The sequence below is a fragment of the Lipophrys pholis genome, assembly GCF_963383615.2.
Source record: "Lipophrys pholis genome assembly, chromosome: 8".
NCBI lineage: Eukaryota > Metazoa > Chordata > Actinopteri > Blenniiformes > Blenniidae > Lipophrys > Lipophrys pholis.
In genome coordinates, this window is record NC_137630.1 from 14467765 (window position 1) to 14489899 (window position 22135).

The 22135-nt window shown below is 42.0% G+C and overlaps 1 protein-coding gene across 1 annotated transcript in view; it reads right to left on the reverse strand.

Moving 5' to 3' along the window:
• prdm16 (PR domain containing 16) overlaps nt 1-22135 on the reverse strand; it is a 177488-nt gene that overhangs the window by 107526 nt on the left and 47827 nt on the right. The window contains exon 2 of the mRNA XM_080470591.1: nt 6434-6897. Coding sequence (XP_080326717.1) covers nt 6434-6897 — 464 coding nt within the window. The remainder of the gene's footprint in view (nt 1-6433; nt 6898-22135) is intronic.

Below are 22135 nucleotides of genomic sequence, written 5' to 3' on the forward strand. Positions count from 1 at the left end.
CGGGGCAGAGGAGGATCACACAGGAGTTACCTGTGGTCTGCCTCAGCGGACTGATGGGGCAGTGCAAGGGCTTTTGAATTAATGTTTAAAACATGTCTGCAAAGAGAAACCTCATGCAATAAAGGACAGCATTGTGGTGAAGATGCGTGAGGAGACTGTGGGGGGTTATTCAGGCAAACAAGAGGCTCTATTGAGAATGCTTGGCTGGAGTGGCTGAGGTCTGAAACCAGTGACCAACTAATAACAGTCCAAATCCCAGGGACAATATTTGTTGAGTCCTACTCTCTTCAAAGACGGATGACTTTGGCCCGTGTACTTCTTCAGGAGCCTGTGCACCTTTCATCTGAGCCGAACAGATTAATTTATTAACTAATTAACAGATGCTGGTAACGAGTTAAGAACAAATGATAAGGCATCAGGCTTCTAATCAAACCTGACATTTAATTTGCTGCCCGGCTTCCTCGTTATCAATTACAATGTTCATTGGAGATAATTGACAATGGTTTGCACCGAGACACAGGAGGCTTGTGTTTAACAGGTTCCTTAAAAAAACCCCTGCTCTGCTGTGGTGTTTCTAAGGGCAACGACAACCATATGTTTAATATTAGAAGGAATCTGTTCCACTGGAGTGCTCCGAAAGCTGGGAAAATTGGATTAAATTGGCTAATGGCATGTTTAAAACCTACATAAAATGAATGTGAATGGAAGATATTACAGCATCCAGTCTCGGGAGTTGTGGTGTTACGCTCCGTCTCTGGTGTTTTTGCTCCGTGTGTAAACTTGGGGTTTCTGTCAAAGGCAAATAATGATGACAAAAAACCGCATACTGTTGGTCAATACTGTTATTAGAAACCACAGGTTAGATATCCCTTTCATTATGATGTGGGACTGTAGGCACGTGTGTCGAAGTAACTCTTTGCATTAACAGACTGCATGTTAAAAGCAAGTGTGTGATTACATAGATATACATAAAACGTAGGCATGCTTGGTTCTTTTGTTGTCGTTTTAAACTTTTGTGAGGTGACCTTGGGTGTTGTGAAAGGAGACTATAATTCAAATGAATAATTTAAAAACGTTTTTGAAAAATCACAATTCAATTCAAAAAAATAATGATACATTTATTTTAGTGTGTTACGTTAGTGCTGAGTGCTTTATAAAACAGCAACAAAAAAAAAGGTTTTTTTTTATATATCATTTAAGTTATCTGACCTTTTGATCTGTGATTATCCTTAACTTTCCACCCCAACCAAATATGAGTGGGTAAAGCTAACAAGGCCCGCTGTTTCTTCCTAGTAAGTGGCTTTAAGTAGAAGTCCTCTCAGCTTAAGTCCATGCTCATCAGGGCATGGACTTGATTTGATTACTAAAAGACATGATAATGACCCCATTTACATTAAGAGCTTTCCTCAAGCTATACAGTATTCTACATGGTAGGGGTTCAAGGCAACTACAAATGATGGTAGGACTGATGGGGGGAAAAAAGAACCGATCTACTCACTATTAATGTTTCCTGTGCTATGGTTAGTCAGATCTTAAGCAATGCTTGTGAGTGAACCGCCAGAATAGGACTCCTACTGTGAGAGCACTGGAAAGTACATTAGTCAAATCAAGCAGGAAACAACTCGCTCTCTCACTCTTTGTCTCACACTACTCTTTCATTTAGTGTGACTCCTGTCTGCAACCCATCGCAGGGAGTTTTTACCCCATCAATTCGGTACCAGTCACCTCAAGCGTCAACCATCAAGGTAACAAACACTTTTCTGTGAAACGCAAACAGATCAGACAAGCTGCACCTTGAATACCCTGTAGGGATATCTTACTTCGCAAGAGCTTGGCCATCCGCCCTCTAAAGGCAAAACACAAAAGGCAAGCAAACACTAGAGGACGCAAAAAGGTGGGCTGGGACAGATAAGTGTCAGGGTGCGCCAGGACTTCATCACCCAAATGTTTGAAAACAAGTCCGTTAGCTTAGATTAGTGATTAGGCAAACAACAAAAGAAGCCTGGCATCGGTGTGAAAGGCAAGCTGTCAAAGTGCCTGATGGAGACACATGGTGCCATAGCTGGATGGGTATCTGTCACGTAGGAGCGTGACGATATGAGAGTGCCCGCCAGACGTCTTAGCCTATCACTAAGTCAACAATGTGCTCAACAGAAGAGCTCGCATTCTTTTCTCCTCTTTCCAGACATCACTGGATGAATGATACTGATATGGAAAATCACCCCACAAAAAGTAAATAGAAAAACAATGAGGGACGGAGAGGAAGAAGTTTGCCCGGCAACAAAGTCATCCCAAGGTCCTCGACTGCAAATGGATGTGGCTATAGAGCTGACACAAACACTATGATTCATGCGTGCAGAAGCTTTGGAGTTAACCTTGTTCAAAAGGTCAGCTGTACGTCAATGTGCATTTCTAAAATCAATATGCATAACATATCCTTGTTACATACCTCCATATTTTATTTATATATATATATATATATATATGACTCACTTCTTGGAAGGTGTATATATATATATATATATATATATATATATATATATATATATACACCTTCCAAGAAGTGAGTCAGATAACAAGCCTTTGAGTTGAAGAAATAAACAGATAGAGAGACAAAGGTGCTAACAGTTGTTTTCACAAACTCTGATTGAGATGTGAAGATTTATTCAGAGGAAGGCGGCAGGGAGAAAGTCAGGCTGTGCTGGTGTTGTTGTAAATGTTTAGAATGCAGATTTGACTTTTTTACTTTCAAACCATCTTCGTGGTTTATACCTATTTAAAGAACAGTGCGATAATGCTGCTACATCTTATACAAGTAAATACACCACTTTTTCATTTCTATTATCATGTACTTCTTCTGTCGGAGATATCCAAAGGAGAGTTGCCCTGCCACCTTCTGCCACCTGAATCCTCATAGGAGTTAGATTAGTGAGTCCATTCAGTGCCAATCAGACGAGAGTACAATACCTCCAGCCCCTGTACGGTGACATATCTCTATCAATAGACAAGCCAAGCCAATCTAGCAGCTAGATAATAGCAGCAGTCACTGTGACAGCTCGATCCCCACTCTGAGCTCTCTGTGGGCTTTGCCTCACTTTGCTTGCTCAGGCCTTACTATCCTGAGGGGGGAGCGGTCCTACACACACAACCAGACAGACACACACGTACGGCCGACCCGGGGCCTTGGCGTTCTATCATGTTGTGCTAAAGGCGGAGCATAATGGTTTTTAAATGGATGACTCAGTGCTGGCCCAGAGAGGGCGTCTGAGACAGAAGAGAATGGCCATGGCCTGCAGCGAAGCAGCTCTTAGATTGAGCTGTCCGTCTCGCTAAAATGAGTCTGAGTTAACACCGCTTCCAGTTCCCAATGCCCCAGGACAGACAATAGTGGGCTTCCTCTCTGCCTTTCCCCTTCTTTCTCTCCCTGTTCTCTTTCACGCTATCTTTCTATTACTCACCGTTTCTCTCCACCAGCCTACACTTTCACTCAGGACTCCAGAAAGCGCTCAAGACATCCACCACGTGATCGTGAAGCCGTTTGGGTTCACTGCAAGACCGCAGGGCTTGCAAAGCCAGTGTAATGACTTATTGCCAGTCTCAGTAAAAAAAAAAAAAATGAAAAAAAAAATCCACAAAAATGTAGTCAATGTAGTTAAAGTGTTCGGATCCAAGTGTGCGAGTACATATGGCATATATCATTGCTGATGGGTAAAAACCTTGAAACTGCAATTTTGGTGATTTTGTGTTTTTTAAGGATTACAGGGGCCGTATATACAGTGTACTCAGCAACCTTTGATTTCTGGATAATTCAATCAACGTGAAATAGAGTAGCCATCAATAAAACAACTCAGCTGTTTTAGATGAATAAGTAAGGTTTGACTTTTTGCCCAACATCATCAATATTTGCTTTTTTCATAAAATGGAACACACTAAATTAAGCTAATCATTCGGACAACTAAATTCAGAATTTAATCCAATTACGTTTCCCTGCTAAGGAGGGCTCAGCCGTAACGTAATGGGTCAGACATAATGTTAGTTACGCCACATGATGTCACTTATTATCTCTCATAACACGTCCCACTGTTTTGGCAGGCAGCTGCCTGAGCAAAAAGCACCCACAGGTTCATGAACACTTAGGCATTTGAATTGCTGTGAGAAATATCCGTCCTGCATTTTCTTTCATTTCTCCACCCATCCTCTTTCATCCCTGTTACTCCCTTGTTTCTTCTAACATGTTTCTTCACTTAACCGAACTCCCGTCGCTCCCTCTACTGTCTGTTTGTCTAAGACCAGAGGCAGTGGATGAGTGGACGAGTAGATGGTGTAGTTGGTGGGGGAGACATGGGGTGTACGGGACTCCTGGGGGAGTCTGTTGATGACTATCAACAGGCTGACTGTTATGGCTATCTGTGATAAGAGTCTGGGAGAGGAGAGCCTCTGAAGAGTTCCAGTCTCAGACCAGACAGGGTATCTTGAAAAAAATAATACAGGCCCGTACCATAGTCAATCCTCTAATAACTTCAGGAGGAGAAAGCGGAGAAGATGGATCAATTGTTCCTTTTTAACAGGTTTGGGTAAAGAAATTAAAGGTTGTTTTTTTTAGCTTGAGGGGAAATATAAGTGACGTCAGGCTAACAGCAACATGCATACTGATCTGGAAACTCTTATTTTCAAAAAAGGCCCCAAAAAATGCAGCAGTATTAGTGGGGGAATCTATGTTGTGCTCATATGAATGGTGGACTGGGCCAAAACAAATAAAAAGAAGAGACAAGGGGATGGTTTACAGTAAAAGTCCTTAAAAAAAAAGTATTGAGGAGAACGAGACACATTAAAATTGTAAAAATATGCTGAGGCTCTGCTGTTAGACGGGGAGGAGGTGTGAGTTCGTATGCCAGAATCCGCCTGCCAGCACATGGGTGGATGTATCTCTTTGCAGCTGAAGGTGGCTTTTTTTCCCCCCAACAAGCCAGTGAGCTAAAGCTTAGCTGATGAATATGCATCAGTCGGGTGTCTGGGGAGAAAAAAGGAAGGAGGAGGAAAACTGAGAGAAAACATGAGAGCAGCGGGGAGAGTGTAGCTTTTGGAGAGAAGCCCTTTGCACCCCGAATGGCTCGCCATAATACCAAGTTTAAAAGGAAAATGTTCCGCCTGGCACGCTGCCACATAGCGTGTGCCTGTGTGTTTAAATTGCCTGCAATGCCTTTGCAACTGGTGGGGAGAAAACAGAGAGACAAAAAAAAAAAGTCTTTAAAGCTAAAACAATGACATTGATCCATAGATAATGACCAAAAATCTCATCTGTTAGAAAGAGATTCAAGAACACAAGATTCAGTGGTTTTGCAATATTATTCTAAGATTTGCTTTCTTCGGGAAGAAGAGCTGAAGCCTTCTCACGTTGAACACTGATGTGTCACAGTTAAATATGACCGACTGAAGCAGTTGTTCTTTTTTTATTTAAAAGACATGAACCACCTTGATTGCAATAAAATACCTCTTGTCCAATTATTCCGCATTATAATGAATAAGTAATATCAATGATCTAAGCAGAAAAAAGATAATAAGTGTACCACAGTTTTGTTTTTGTTTTTAATCTTGAGCTGTACAGTTATCATAGAAGTGTAAACAACATAAATAATGTGAAAAAATGCTGGAGATCATCAACTGGTGGTGTCTAATTCAAGCACATCAACCTCCTTCCAGGACCTAGTTCCAATGATTACCTTGTCCAAGTCTCTATTTCATTTTACATACAAATGTAATATGAGACTATGTGAATGACCGGCCCCCCAAAAATTGAACAGCAGTCAGTGAAATGAAAAGCAGGCCAGTATATTTCATCTCTGATTAGACATCTGAGAAGGAGAGACAGAGACAGAGACCAGGAGTTCCTTTTTCCCCACTAATGAGCTTACTGAAGCAACTTCAATATCCTCTAATGTCATGTTGAAATGAAAATTAATAGTTCAATATGCCACCACTGCATTGGGCCACGCTTCTTCCATTTCCATATCAGATGGCGTGACCAAATGAGTGTGCTCGCTCCAGGCCGACGCCCAGCAAAGCTGATACCTCCACTAATCAGCCAGATTTTTCCATCTGACATCGCCGTACTGCCGGATTTCTGGATGAGCGTATTTTGCATGTGTATATGCGTCCGTGTGTGCAGGGATCAAAGATGAGGTCCAGTCATGCTGGGGATGCAAATGAAATGGGCATCTATGCTGATGATAAGACAGATGCTCGCGAGCATCGAGAGTGATGGTCGCAAATGTGAATGTGTGAGTGAGGAGCCGATTGGTCATTCAGTTACTCTCTTCAGTGCTGCTTCATTTCCCATGTGGCTGCGTTTCTGTGACAGAATATGTAAATGTTCAAAAGTGATACATAGTGGTATTGAAATCAAATGAGAAACAAACTCAAAACTGGTTCCTACCTCCCATCCGAAGGAGCTGTCCTTGCCTGTGGCCCCGTGATGCTTCGTACTGTGCAGACCAAACCTCTCACCAGCACCAATACGGGTCTTGGCCCATATGCCCAGACCAGCACCGGGCACAGAAGACTCCCGCAGCTCCAGCTCGCTGGGAATGGGAATGTCGTCGGGAATGTAGACGGGCGCCTCGTATGGCGAGCCCTCCTTGGGTGTGGTGAAGTCCTGGTCATTGCTGCTGCTGCTGTTGTTGTGGAGGTGGTGGTGGGAGGCGTATATATGGGGGTGCAGCAAGTGGTGGTGGTGGTTGTTGTTTGGATGGGAAGGAGTCGGTGAGGGCAAAGGAGACATGTTGATGACGCCGTCTTCTACATCATCTTCTGGGCTGTCAGCACCACCTACGCTGCCAGCTGCTAAACCTGCGAGGTCACCTTCTGTGTCATACATGCTGTCCACTGGCTCGCTGTCATCTGCAAAACAAAGAGACACACAGAGATGTTTGTTCACAGGAATATACAGGAAGTTTGGCAACCCAAATGACAATGGATTTTACATGAGAAGAGCAAAATATTTTTGTACAATTTTGGAGGAAGCCAGAATGTGGTTTGGTATTTGAGTTAGCAGAGAAAAGAACAAGCAACAGCAAACCGTTAACTCAGCCTCCGAAATAGGATGAAAACCACATAAACAGCTTCGTCGTCAGTACGATGGACTTGGAATTAGGGAAGCTGAGATAATCGCAAGTGACTCTTCTTATCACCTTTACAATGAATTAGAGATGTTGTTCTGAGCTACACAGTGAATGGACTTTATACAGCATATTATACTGCTTCAGCAGTCACAATGTGCTTCACACATCCGTCACATTCACGTGTCAATAGTGACGGCTGCTACGCAATTTTGTTTTACACACGATGAGAAAAGGATTAGAAACCAAACTGCCGTCCTCTGGGGAGGAAGTCAACCCATTATGCTCTAGTTTTAAGTTTGATATTTGTAGGTGGTGTTGAGACAGGCCACGCTTGTATTTTTCACAGTATATTTGAATGGGAAAAGCAAAGATAAGTTTCCACATGGCCAACAATTAAGCGTTAAGCAGCCTAATTTGAACAGCTTACTACATCCATTAATCTTCTCTGAGGTCTTCTTTTTGGTACACGCTTATGAAAGACATTTGACTTTCCAAACCTCAAAATTGTTAGAAAACCACACGGCTATCATAAAAAAATAATACAGGAATCCAAAGAGATGATTACTTATCCATCTTATGGGCTACAAAATGCTAAGTTGGCTGATTTTCCTAGAGCTATCTGAGAAGAGTTTGTTGTCCAAGTCATTGAAGGCAGCATCCATCTGTCGATTTGATTTTTTTTTACCGCTTCATCCAATTCAGGGGTTGTGAGGCGCTGAAGCTTTATGGCAGCAGTTCCTTTAATCATAGTCACTAAGTTCTGCCAGAGCTCATCCTACAAAAGTCGGCTCGGCTGTATCTACCTCCGGCCTGGTTGGCCTCGTCGCCTATCATTATTGTTACATCCAAGAATTGACAACATGATTGTGCTTCAAGATCTCATCTTTCCAGCGTGAGTGAAAATGATGATGAGAACTTCAAATGGATGTGTTGAAATGTGATGGGACGCACTCAAGGTTTTGCCTGAAGTTTCACGTAGGTTTTCTCAAGGTCTCAGGTTAACAACCTCATGAAATGAAGAATATATATCTCCAGCTGCTATATTGTGTCTCTGGGCAAACTTCTCTTTTATCTCCCGACTTGAGCCAAGTTCTTGTCAAAAATGTTATTTGGTATTTTCAAACTGGAATCCATCATTTTCTCTTATTGTGAAACTGCATCAAATGTCCGATGACTTAGTGAGGGCGATTCTTAATCGTGAATCCAACAGAAATGCATTGGGCAAGGCTCGTATCTTCTCTGCACAACCAGATTTAATAATAATAATAATAATAATAATAATAATAATAATAATAATAATAATAATAATAATAATAATAATAATAATAATAATAATAATAATAATAATAATTTTCTATGGCTTGAATAAATCCTCCAACATTTTAATATTAGTGATTGTAAGTATGAATGTGGAAGATACAAAGGAATTGCCTATAAGAAATCATAACATTTTTCTGAATGAATGAGTATAAAACAAAATCAGCACTTTGGCCTTATTTCATAGGTTTTAATCGAATGTTTTGGGTTGTACAGTCTACTCTTGGGACGCTAAAAATATTTAAATCAAGCATTACTAAGTAGTACAAACATAACTGTAAATCTTTTCTATGAAAGAAGGACAAACTTATTAAGAATGAGAAAAAAACTAAATCCCAAAATACAGTTGAAGCCATCCCAATGTTCTTTCGGTTCTGTGTTCAGTCAAACACATTAACGCCAGTATTAAAACAAGCACAAAGGGGCCCTGATACCCAACCATCGTCTGTGTTTATTTGTTTGTGTGTTTTAGTGTGAGCACATGAGCACCCCCCCCTCATGGACAGACCTTGGTGTCTTAAGTCAAAGCACCACTACAGTTTTACTATCTAAACACAGGGACTGGCAATCAGCGGGCCAACTAGGCCCAAAATTACAGCAGGAGTGGTTCCAATCAAGCTCTCTCCCTCCTTTTCCCTCCGAGCCTCCATCCAGGCTGCTGCCAAGCCTGTCATTGCTACCCAAGGTTTTAACTGGAGCAGCAACATGACATTATAAAAATTAGTTTGTTGGTATTACTTCATCATGAAAGCTTTGGTTTGAAGTTTGATAAAATTTGATGTAAGGGATATTTAAGCACAATTAAAATAACAAGACGTTTAACTTCTTTTTTCTTTGCCTAGTAAGGTAGTGTGAGACCAAATGAGCTAACTGTAAATTCAAGTCGATCATGAAAATGTGGTGAGAAAGCATTGTACAACGGTGCATCTGGGTTTTCTTTCCTTCATTTCAAAAATATGCGAGTTTCTACACACACGTGCACAGTGAAAGTTGTTAAATTAACTGATATGTAAGCTTCACATGTGAAACGTGAAACTATGAAAGCATGCGACAGCGGCTATTTCACCGCCTGGCAAATCTGCAGCACGTCCGCGTAGATTTGGGAAAACTTATCATATAAAGCCGAAGCAGTAAAATCCAGCCTTTTTATAACTGATTCTGCGTCATCCAGTGATTTGACTGGAAAGGAACACATTTTTTAATGATTGCCGTTTCATAAGAGCTCAGACCAGGCGTGCAATTAAGCATTGGAACATGTGAGCCAGCAGTAGCTTCCACTTTTCACAGATCAATTAAAGTTTTACTACCGGGCCCTATCTGCTGCTCCCTCTACACAATCAAAAGTGTTTTCAGGCTGTTAAACACTTTTTTTTCACTCACTCTCTTTCTTCACTCCCCCGTACTCACTGGCACTTGACCCATTGAGAGCAATTTTGACAAGCAGAGAGACAGCCATGGAAAATCTATTAAATACCATTTGGCTTTAAGAGCCTTTGAAAAAAAAAAAGAAAAAAAAAAGAAATGCACAGATCGCTAACTCAGATAATTGAGTAACAAGGAGAAGGAGGGAAAAAAAAATCCCTCTTAATTTTAATGTACAAAACATCGTTTGTGAGACACACGAAGCAGCAAAGCCAAACAGGAATGGCAAGCGCAGTGTGATATTAAACAAGTTCAACTTTCAGTCATAGCTTTGTTAATTCATAAAAACTGTTTCCTGGAGTGGGAAAACTGTGGATTTTTCAGATTACTCGCCTCCAGAGAAAAGCCTCTCTCTCCTCCCCTCTGTAAGTTGGACATGCTCGACCAGTGACGACAAAAAAAAAAAAAAGAAAAAAAAAAAAAAAAAGAAAATGCAGATGAGAAAAGTGAGCAGGAAAATAAAGAAAAGGGCAAAGGAGAGTGGACAAAGGGGAAGAGGTAAAGAGAGAGTTGAACCGCTGATGACTGAGCTACTTTTAAACAGCTGTGTGTTAGCTCTGGGTCTCCGAAGGCCCAGTAAGAGATGTTAGGTTCGCCTCCCCGAGGGCTTCTTAAAAAACACCCGGGCCAGATAGCGCCTTCCTCTCTCTGGCTCCTTATGTTGTTCTTTCTCCCTCTGCTCCTCTCGCCATCTCTTTCTCTTTTACGGGGAGCTATTTATCCTGATTACATCAGGGGTCAATCATTAATTCGCACCTTGGGGGTCCCGGTGCCGGCCGTGGCTACAATGGACTGCTTGTTCAGCGGCTGTTATTTCAGTGGAAAACTACTCTGCTCCGCCTGAGAGCCGGGCCCGGGCCACATGAAGGCATCCCATTTATTTGATAAATTGTAAATGCGTGCCATAAACGCAGTTCTTTGCTTTGTAGCACGGCGAGCAATAACAAAGATTTTAGGGCACGTATGAACACAGATGCCGGCTATCGCACAAACACACATCTGTTCGCAACTGAAGGAGCTGTACTTAAGCACATGTGCAAGAGATCAGATGGTGTTATAGGTAAAGACGATATCGTGTAATTACTACATGTCATGGGGAAATAACCAGATATGACATAGGTATGACATTTATTGACATTGAACACGGCTTAATATTTCAAAGCGCAAGCGACTGAGTAAAATGAGCCTTTCTTATACCTTTAACATGAGCCAGGACTAAACAGCATCAAAAATTATACGTAAATAATAAATAAAATATGAAATGCTGATAAGATTGTAATCAGTGTTGCCATGGCAAAATAACTTGACATGGTGCTGAAAATCAGCAGTTTAATCGAGGGCTTTACAACAGGCAAATTGTTCTGTGGTTGTGTTTAATCAGAGCACTCTAGACTTAAATGCAGAGAGATAGAGATCTGCAGTCATTTTCTGCCGTCTGCCTGGACGCACACAAACACATGTGCCTTGTGGCGTACGGACTGAGCTGTACTGTCGATGCAGATTGAGACGAAAGGAACAACACTGACTGGACGCAGTGAATTCTGGGAAAGGACTATTGAGTAATGCATCCATTAAGGATCAAGTCATTTCTTGCAGAATTTGCAATCATGTTGTTAGAAGGGGGTCTCGGGTGGATTCGGGGGATCTTTGTATTCCAGAAGAGCTGAGCACACAACACAGAGCTTTGGTATTTCGATCCAGGTGTGTGCATTTCCAGAGACCACAGAGGAGTCATGGCTGCGGCTACGACAACATTCAAAGAAGCATGTCTGCCAGTGATGGCCATCATAAAGCACACACGTTTTTTTTTTCTTACTGTTGTCTCCAGCACGCGTGCGCACGCGCAAACACACAGAGACTGTATCTGTCTCCGGCCGTAAATTGATCTGGTTCAGTTCAAAAAGAAAAGCAGCCACTGATGAAAAGACAGTTTCCAGGGAAAAGGCAAAACTATGCAAAACACTGCGACGGCTCCAAATATGGGGGGGAAAAGATCGTCTGGTGAATGAAAAAAAAAATTAAATAAATGAAGGCAGGAGGAGAATGTGTGCAACATGACAGAAATGAAAAATGGCCGGCTGGTTGAGCAATAAATGACCAAACATTTTGATGTGGGAGCTCTAAGCATACATGTGTGTCCATGCATGTGTGTGGGGCAGCGCGCCGAGCCAAGCCTAATCTGCTGTTTGTGCCACGATATTGCATCAATGTGGTCCCACTTAGCAGCATTATTGGGCCACAGAGTGATATTGGTACCTGTTCCTGTGCAGGAGGGAGGCCTTTGATGATTCCAGCCTACCACCCCCCCCCCCCCCCCCCCCCCCCTTCCTTAGATTTAAAACAGGAGGGATGCAGCTGTAAAAATCAAACGGGGGTATAATAAAGGTAGAAATAGCGAGAGGTGAATAACTGTGGAATAGTGTGTGTTTCCATGGTGGCACTGTGGTACTGTATATCCAAAATGACGTATAAATGGAAGCATATGACCGAGGGAGGGTGCTGAGCGGAGGAGGTGTTTGCTTGGCGTGTACGTTTGTGTGGAAGTAGTGAGTGAGCAACAAGCACACGGTCAGCTACAATACCAGCAAGCCTCTCCGAGCGAGAACAACACAGTTTCCCCTTGTAAAAGCACCAGGGAGCATTTCCAAGCAACACTTAAAACTACAACGCAGCTACTTCAGAGTAGGCGGAGAGGAGGGGAGAAAGAAAGAAAAGAGGAAAAAGAAAGAAAGAAATGAAATGTAACATCTGTCGCATTATTACTGCACATGGACCGTTGCTCTACATTGTAATTACACAATACCCATGACATGCTCCAACTATAGCTACGACAGCGTAACAATACATGCTATTGTGGCTCACGGTTTATAACACTTATGTAATCAACAAAATGTGTGGTAACTGATGTGTTTTTTTTTTTACGACTTTAGGCGCTAACATGACCCAAAACGACGTGAAAGCAAACCTGAAATATTCATTTAATATCTGTGCTCACATTCTCACACACATGCACACTCACAAACACAAACACACTTGCATACATACACAGAGTATATAAACTTGTGCAAAGTTATATAGTTGTCTGTCAACGTTTGTTCCTGAAGGTTTTTGTCTTTGCTTCTCGTCCATCATTTGTCAAAGTAAACATTTCTTAAAAAAGATCATTTCTTCATTCGAAAAAAAATAAATTATAAAAAATAATCAAATAGACAGAATCTAACCGACTGCAGCTGAGGAAAAGAGTGAGTGTGCATATTTCTGTTTGTGTGTGTACTGCCAGTACAATATGATGTATCGATGTGCCATTTGTGCAGAGCAGCCTGGAGTAATTCCATCCACCATTAATGTGTGTGTGTGTGTGTGTGTGTGTGTGTGTGTGTGTGTCTGTGAGTGCATGTGTACTGAGATCAAGCCTTTAGGCAAGTTGAAGACAGCAGGCAACCTCCTGCAGCTGAGAGCAGGTGTGTGTGTGTGTGTGTGTGTGTGTGTGTGTGTGTGTGTGTGTGTGTGTGTGTGTGTGTGTGTGTGTGTGTGTGTGCGTGTGTGTGTGTGTGTGTGTGGGGGGGGGGGGGGGGGCTCTGTGGTCCCCAGGGGCCCCCTCGGACTGGGCTGCTGCAGACATTTATTAACAGAGCAGATTAATAGCACTCGAAGAAAACATGTTCACAAACATGATAAATATTAATAATAATCAATATTGAGTTACATTTGCCAAATTGAGTTGCAAACATCACCCAGGGGGAGGGAGTATTGGAGGGCAGGGTGGAGGGGGGGGGGGGGGGGGTGGAGGAAGGAAAGCAGTGACTGACAGGAAAAAATTAGACACAAGAAGAACGGACAAAAGAAAGGATGAGAATGAGAGAGTGAAATGAACAAACAATTGAGATTCGTCTCCTCGTTGACCTAAGTAACTCATCAAAGATTTTTATGTGGGAGAGAAGTTTTGTGGATCAACACCGTGAATCGCTTTATAAGACCATAGCTACTAAACCCTCTGTACAAACATAGGAAACATTTGTGGGCTGGTGGCACCAGATCAGGGACATCCTGGACCCAAAGCATATTCACACAAACAAGGTGGTCCAGCAAACTTTGTTTGGTCCACCACCACAGTCGAAATGCAGAGCAAAATTCTTGTGAACAATTGCACAGGGTGAATGGAGTCCTTTATTATGAGGCAGAATCATATTCATGACAACAGGAATAATCAGTACTGTCAATGCCCCAGAGGAGATGGGAATCATTAAAATGATTTGGTGGATCAGCTATTTAAAACAAAAAAACAGAAGGGAAATACTTTTACTTGAAAGAAACTACAGAAAAAAAGGTTTGCAAATTGTAGTGTCTAAGCGTGTGTGTGTGTGTGAGTGTGTGTGTGTGTGTGTGTGTGTGTGTATGGTGCAGCTTCATTTAGCAGGCTGTTCGGGAGTCCAGACAGCCAGCTAAGGGAGCACCAAGGCAGACAGCGTGCAGAACAAACCCATCCATTCTTATTAACCAGGGAGGAGAGAGGCCTGTGTGTCCATTTGTGTGCATGTAGGTGTGCATATGTGCAAAAGAAACATATTTCAAGCACCTCTTTTTTTTCTAAAGACATAGTGGAAAAAGGTTAGACGAGGTTGCATTTTGTTTTAATCTTGTTATTGTTAGATTCATCCAAGTTAGAAGGAATAAAAAGCGACAAAACTGCAGAAAGGGACAGAAATTCCTCTTTTTTGACAACCCAATTTTTGAGGAGAGCAAATTACTATTTTCTAATATTTTGAATTTGACTTTTTTTTTTATTGTAGCAAATATTCCTGACAAATTCACAATTTTGCCAATCACCAGATTCAAATTGAAGAGCAGGGTTAGATGAATTAATCGGGTTTATGCCATCAAAAGCTACCAAAAACTGCTTTGTATTCACCGGCAGTGTTGGACGATACTAATGTGTTATATCTGAGGTTGCACTCTGTTTGGTGCGTCTGTATGTGTGTGTGTGTGTTAGACAGCAGTGGATGGCGGACTGGAAGCAGCACACACTCGTACATCAGTCTATTACTCTCCAGCCTCGCTCCTGCTCCTCTCTTCTTCTGGCCCCGCTCCCTCCAGTCATTAGCCAGTGAATTAACGACAATCGAGCAGGCTATTAATCACCCTGACAAAAGTGTTAGCATTGCCTGGCTAGGCCGGCACGAGACTGTGGAGGAGGAGAGGGAGGACAAGGAGGAGGAGGAGGAGGAGGAGGAGGAGGTGAGAGAGAGAGCGAGAGAGTGCATTGACTAGGAGGGTCATGGGAGACTTGAAGTCTGTGGGGAAGTGGAAGAGAAGAGAGAAAGCATGAAAATGTGGTGAAGCAGGAGAGGTTGGACAGGGGCAAAAGAGATTTGATTGTGAGGAGAGACGCGATGTGAGCAAGAAATAGGGGGGGGGGGGGGGACACGTCTGTGTGCTTCAAGATATTTAATTTTGTATTTTTTTTTTTTGGTCTAGTAGAGCACAAAAAGTTATTTATACCTCCAGAAAACAAATGTCCCCAAAGCTGACGGGCCATCAGAGAGCAAAAATAATAAACCAGTCGACCATCAGTGGTTTTATGAAGCTGAATGTTCAGAGCTGCTACAGAAATGAAGAGCCATGTTTATATCTGTACATGAACCTATTTCTCAACATGCAATTTCATCTAATTTTAGTTTGATGTTAAGAAATAGAAAGACATTACGTCCAGTGTAATGGTGTTCAGCTCGACTTCAGAAAATCTTTTTTTTTTTATATATCAAGAGTTGTTTGTGGTATTTTGGTTGGTCCTGTTGCGTTTGTGACACACAATTTTCTATGGGTCATTGAGAGCATGCGATATATGACTTTTCAACATTTTTGCACGTCAGGCCACACAGGGAGTTCAGGAAAGATAAACATGAATTATTGTAAATCAGTAAGAATAAATATCTTTTTTTTGTAGTCAAACATGTACATCTCCACAGAAGAACACGACACAAAAGAAGCCTTCAAAGCTTCGTTGATCTTCTACCTGAATTCTCGAAGCTACACACAACTCCCTCATGTCTCTCCCTCCCGCTCCACAGTGAGACCACCTGCTGGGAGGCCTGCGCTGTGGACGTCAGGTGGGTCACGGCCGTCACACAGTCCCATGTCATCAGGCTGTCACAGTGAATGGAGCTGACATGGGAGATATGCTAATCCACTTAGCTTCAAACTCAGCCAGGAGGCCGATCTGCGGCCCTGTCTCAGGCCGCAATGAGCAGAACACACACAGACACATTAAGCCATGTAACTCTGAACTTTCAAGAATATGTATATTAGAGTAGATCAGATGAGGCTAAATGATCCCCGTGGGCATATTAAGCTCGGGCTCAATAGGATATATATTATAGTCGAAGAATAGGCTGTACAGGGGGTGGACATATTAACCCAAAGCACTGTAAAGACCAGGGAAATCAATGCAACACTCTCTCAATACATACTGGCTTTGTGGATCTTCTACTATTCACGCTCTGACACAACTGCAGCAGTTATACGAGGATGTGACATTTAATTTACGATTGTAATGATGTCAAACAGTCATTTTTCAGGCAACTCACCATTTTTTGTTTATGGTGCATTTCTTCATGTTTCTTCATAACTAACAGTACATCAATGGACACAAATCAATGCATGAATAAAGTATTATATTGAACTTTAAGATAGGTGCTGCATCTTTTTCTTCCAGTCATTTCACCTGATTAATGTAGCTAGCCTAATCGAAAAAAAATATAATAAATAAACTATCAAAGAAAACCTGCTTGATCAAAGCATTGAATGCGCAAAACTAATGCAAGATTTCAAACATATGCCAATACCTTTATTGAGAGCTATGCGGGTACTTTTTGGCAAATCGTGCATAAAGCTCTCGTACGACAGTGGTATGCATGAGCATGTGGAAAAACTTTCACAGAATCCAGTGACAAATGTAACTAATTTAGAATTAAATTCTCAGCTATAAATGTGAGCGATTAGTTATTTTAATCAGTATAATTATTCAACGCATTTTATAACAAGTAAATACCATATACCTGTGTTTGTTTACTCTTCAAAGTATCACACTGGGGTGAGCTATTTCAACGTATGCCCTCCAAAGGTTTCAGTCATTTTTCATGCCAAAGCTATTCAAATGTTAGGATATTTGTTTCTGGTTTTATCTGGTTAATAACATGTAAATATCAAAATTTTGCCATTTTGTATTGATTTGATTGACAAAAAAAAATAAAACCAACAATTCAATCCACTATTTATGAACAGTCAGAATAACAGATTGACCTTCAAATATGATCTAATTAATCCATTGGTTATAAAATGAATAAACGTGGTACTTTCTCCAGTGAGTTAAGAATAAAGAGTTTTGAATTTTGAAGCAGTTTCTAAATATATGTATTTCTTTTATACCAAGTTGGAAGATTTGAATTTCAGAGATTTTATTGACAAAAAAGTCTCAAAGAGTAACTTCAATCACCGATTGATTTCTGAGAAACAACGACCTCCTGAATTTATACAATCGCAGGTACAAACAGATTCAACCAAGGTAAACTGCTACTTCAAAAAGGCTGAATTAAGCAGCAGAGAAGGTGGAGGCTTACAACAGTACAACACACACAAAAACTCATTCACTCTGCACCAACGTGATCAAAGTAAGCCAGCGAGCAAGTAGGTGTCAGAGTTCAAAACTATTGCGCCACTCAGCCAGATGATATCTCAGACCGATCCATCGTATTTCCCGGCCATGACTTCCCCTATTAGGAGCCGTGGTGGAGCTATTACTAATATGTTCGCTATCCCACAGAAACAGGAAGGAAGAGAGGGAAACAGATGGGAAGGCAGGAGAATGGCGAGCGAGGGACACAATGCTTACGGCTCCCTTCCTCCTCCTCCTCATCCTCTCTACCTCCGTCTCCCTCCTCTGCTCCGAGCTGTCCTCGGCGCGAGAGAGAGAGGGAGAGAGAGGGGGAGAGAGGGAGAGAGCGGAGGCTCACAATCAGTCTGACAATACTGTATACAAGTGGCTGCAAACAATGGAGGTCAACCACAAAGAATTCTGGGAACATGGGCACAGCCTTCTTCTCCGTCGGGTGGCTCCTGCATGCCGGACCCATCGATACGCATCGGCCTGCTGAGACTGGCCGGTGCCAGAGAGACGCACAGAGAGAGAGAGAGAGAGAGAGGGAGAGAGCGGGGAGGGATGTAAAGATATGGTGCTCGTAGGTAGCTGCATCGCATTGTTCAGCTTTCTCTCCCGTGCACATGCGACTGTGGGAAAAAACTTTGAGAGTGAAAATGTTTTTTAATCCATTAAATTAAAACCTCATGCACATGCAAACACACAACACAGGTTGAGAGTCAATTCTTCCCATAATTAGACCACTTAATTAACACTCAAAGAACCACAGAGTGAGCTGGGAATAAATATAAGGCGTGTGTCACTGTGTGCGTGCATGTGGTTAGTGCCTGGGTGAGTGGGTGGTTGGGACTGTGCAGAGGCCTGCAACAATGTGTGCAAAAGTATCTCTTTTTTTTCTTTCAGTAGAAAATGCTGAAACCAGAGAAAAAGAAAGGGGGAGGAAAGAAAACCAGAGTTGGGCAGACGTGAAGAGAAGGAGAGAGACAGGCAATTTTGTTCCTCTCCTCTCTAAGTGAGCAGGGTGTGGGGTGAACGTGGTCCATTTGGAAATAATTGGCTGGTAATTAGGAGGGGGTCGACAGGTCGATTTGGGAACAAATGGCTGTCTTTAGCTCAGGTGGCCCTCCACATGAGATAATGGGAGCTTTACTTCCCACTTCACTCTCTCTCCCCTTTCCACTTGCGTCGTCCCCCCCCACTTCCATATCTTCTATTGGCCTCGTCTTGATACTAAGAAGAATATTATGTCACTTTTTTTTCCTCCCCTCTTTGTTTGACCAGCAGATATCCCACAAAAGCCATGCTGACTTGTTAAATGCTGTACTCACTGTAGCTTTAGGACAAGTGTACAGAGACATGAAAGGAAGCTCAGGAATACAACAGTGTGTGTTTGTTGTCCCCCCCTCCCCTATTCCTCACCCCACCGACTACTCTCACCCTCTCTCTCCCCATCCCTCCTTCCCTCTCCTGTCCTCCCATTCAGCAGTGCTGGGGTCTTGTTTGGCTTCCTGCTGTTTGTGTCCAGACAAGGTCTTGATCTGAATACTGATTCCCCATTGATAGGCCAGCACTTCCGATCTAATTAACTTGTTTTGTCTTTGGCTAAATGGAAACGTCCGAGGGAGGGAGAAAGAAAGAGAGAAAAGAAAAAGGGGAGCCATACCAAACAATGTCACTGATCTTTGCAGGGGACACACCATAAATAACAACGCGTAAATACAAACAGGATGGAGGTTAGAGGAGGACAAGCTAAAAAAAAAAAATATCTAAAAACAAGCACTTAAATACAAGCATTCGTCATAAAAACTTAGAGGAAATACTTTGCATTCACAGCAAGACTGAACCTTAGCAAGTAAATAAGGGCATGGTTTTGTGGTCTGAATGCAGGAGCACAGTCACTGAGCTGAATGGTGACAGCCGCAATAAAAACGGAGTTACTGTTTACTACAACGCTTTTCAAAAATGTGATTAAAATAGTAAATGTCAACTTTTAAAGCTGAGTTGCATTTCTCTGTGGAGATCTTTTTCATTCATGGAAAAATTTAAATGTTGGTTGAATTCATGTCATCATTTTCATTTTAAATCGATGGGTGTCCATTCAAATGCTACATGGTAAGAATGCCGGTTTGCTATGTATTAAATACATTTTATATTATAATTTCATCTTCATGTCATCTGTGGCAGCAAGTGAGTGAGTTGCTTTCCTTCCTCTCCTGTGCCCATATGTTGCCCAACTATTTAGCCGCAGTAACATTATGGAGGGAAAAGAAGAAACAGAGCACAGCACAATAATACACGGCACAATAGATACAAATATAATGAGGAGACAAGAGGCTGACAAAGACGTCAACATGCATCGAGAGAGAGATTATAACAGAAAGGAAGGAAGGTGGATAGGAGTAGTATTGGGAGGGGAGTTCAAACAATGATATATGACCTAAAAGAAAACGGCATTAACAAAAGAACAAGGGCCTTAGAAGGCTTAAAGAAAGAGGAGCGGACAGAGGGAGGATCAAAAGTAATGTCCGCTGCTGATACTGTACCTCAGATAATGTGTGGCGCAATTAGTGCACTGTGACGATTTCCATTAGAGCTAATCAAATATTTATACTGCCTTCTGAGCATGTCACAATGCTGTCCCGGCCCTTCATATCAATGTGACAAATGCCTAATGAGCGAGTGGGTGTGTAGACAGTGAGAGGAGGTGCAGAGACAGAGGGAGAGAAAAGTCGAGACGGACGGGGAGGGGAGAGGAGGAGGAGAGGTGTTAGAAGTAGAGTTTGCTCTGTGTTTCCCTCTTCCACATTTGGGTTGCAAATAGTAGGCCTCTGCCATCAATTATAGTGTTGGTCTGTTGGCAATGAATGGCTGTGTGTGTGTGTGCGTATGTGTGTTTGTTACTCTCTGTGAGATCCAGAACCTGAGAGCAGACTACACTTGTGGGGTCCGACCCATGTTTCTTATGAATAAAACGGATACAGTATGGCGGCTCAGGTGCATGGAGGTTAGGGTTGGGTTATCTTTCGTGAGGGTTATATGCTATATGGAAGTAAATGTAATGGGACAATTTGTGGGGCTCACAAGTAATGTTGTGCAAATGTGTGCGTGTGTGACTGCGTCCTGATATAAGGAGAAGGCAGTGCCGATGCTTCCGTACATAGAGTCATTAATCAAACCGAGCTGGATGTAGAACCAGTCCAAATTGAGCTCATCAGTCTGTGCTTTAAGCACGCATCAAGGTACCAGCAAAGGCAAAGGAGAGTAGAAGGGGAGAGGGAAGGCAGGCGGCGGGAGTGAAATACATTTTAATTTACACAATTTTACATTCGGATTTGTCTGTAATGGCATCATTTACTACCCGAGCATGGTTATATATTTTCTTCAGATGGGGATAACTCAACTAATTGGAGGGAAGTGTTTACCTTTATAAACATAACATTCAACTGCATTGTATACCTTAGAGGCATTAATGTGGCAGCCATGTGGTTGTGTGCTGCATGGTACTGTGAGTTTTGATTTTACTAACCATTAAAATGGCTGTGTTACTTCTTATATATCCCACCCAGTACAAATTTATCATTGTATTCAGCAGCCACGGAGGCTTCTACCTTTTTTTTTTCTAAGTACACCATTTGAGAATTCACTCTGACACTAGACTTCAAAATATTTCTGTGAACTGTTTGACTGAAACAAGGATGTGGAATAACACACATTAACCACTCCTGGCCAGTGACACAATCAACTGAGCGTTAGGGGGTAACAAGATGGGCGGGCCTCGGGGGGGTCAGAGGTCAAGTTCTGCCCTGCCAGACAGATGGAGGAGAGTAGTCAGGGACTTGAAGGATGAGAAAAGGATGAAAGATGGACCTTGTTGGGCCCTGTGACAGTCTGGGATATGGATGACCCTCCACACCAGTGTGACAGAGCAAAAGGGTCCCATGTTCATCACAATAACTGCCTGCTTAGTGGTAAAAGGAATGAATGAGACAGGCCACAAGACTATCAAAACAAGTTAAAAAAAATAAAGGGGAAAAAGAATGTATTATGTGGCAAATTAGAAAGTATCATCATACTGACCGAGATCAGTTGGCCAACACACTGTATTGTGTATGAACTAACAATACTGCTGCGAGACCTGGAAATCTCTTTAAATAAGGCTGATAATCGATGTGCAAAATTCATTAAAGAAATAAATGAAAATGTATCAGGAGGAATATAGATTTTTCTACCAAATATTAAAAGACACAAAGAGACAAAGCTAGTAATTGAATAACATTATTTATATCCTATATGAAAGCAAATCAGAAGTAAAATCCCACAGAAAAATAATATTAGAACAAAGAAGAAAGCTGAACTGTGTTCATTTTAATTCAAAAATGTGCTAGATTTGCAGCAATTCTCCCCAGCAATCCAATAAACATATTTCTTGTGGCTGGTTTGAGGCCACTTGATAATTACAACCTGAAAATCTCCTGCTTGAATCCCTCTTTCTAACCCACATAAATAAGGATCGGAGAAACCAGTCAGGATAAGATGCTACAGCGCACTAATCTGCAGCACAAGTGATAACATTCACTGGGTGAAACCATGATAGATGAGTATTGATCTTGTAGTTGTTGAAGGA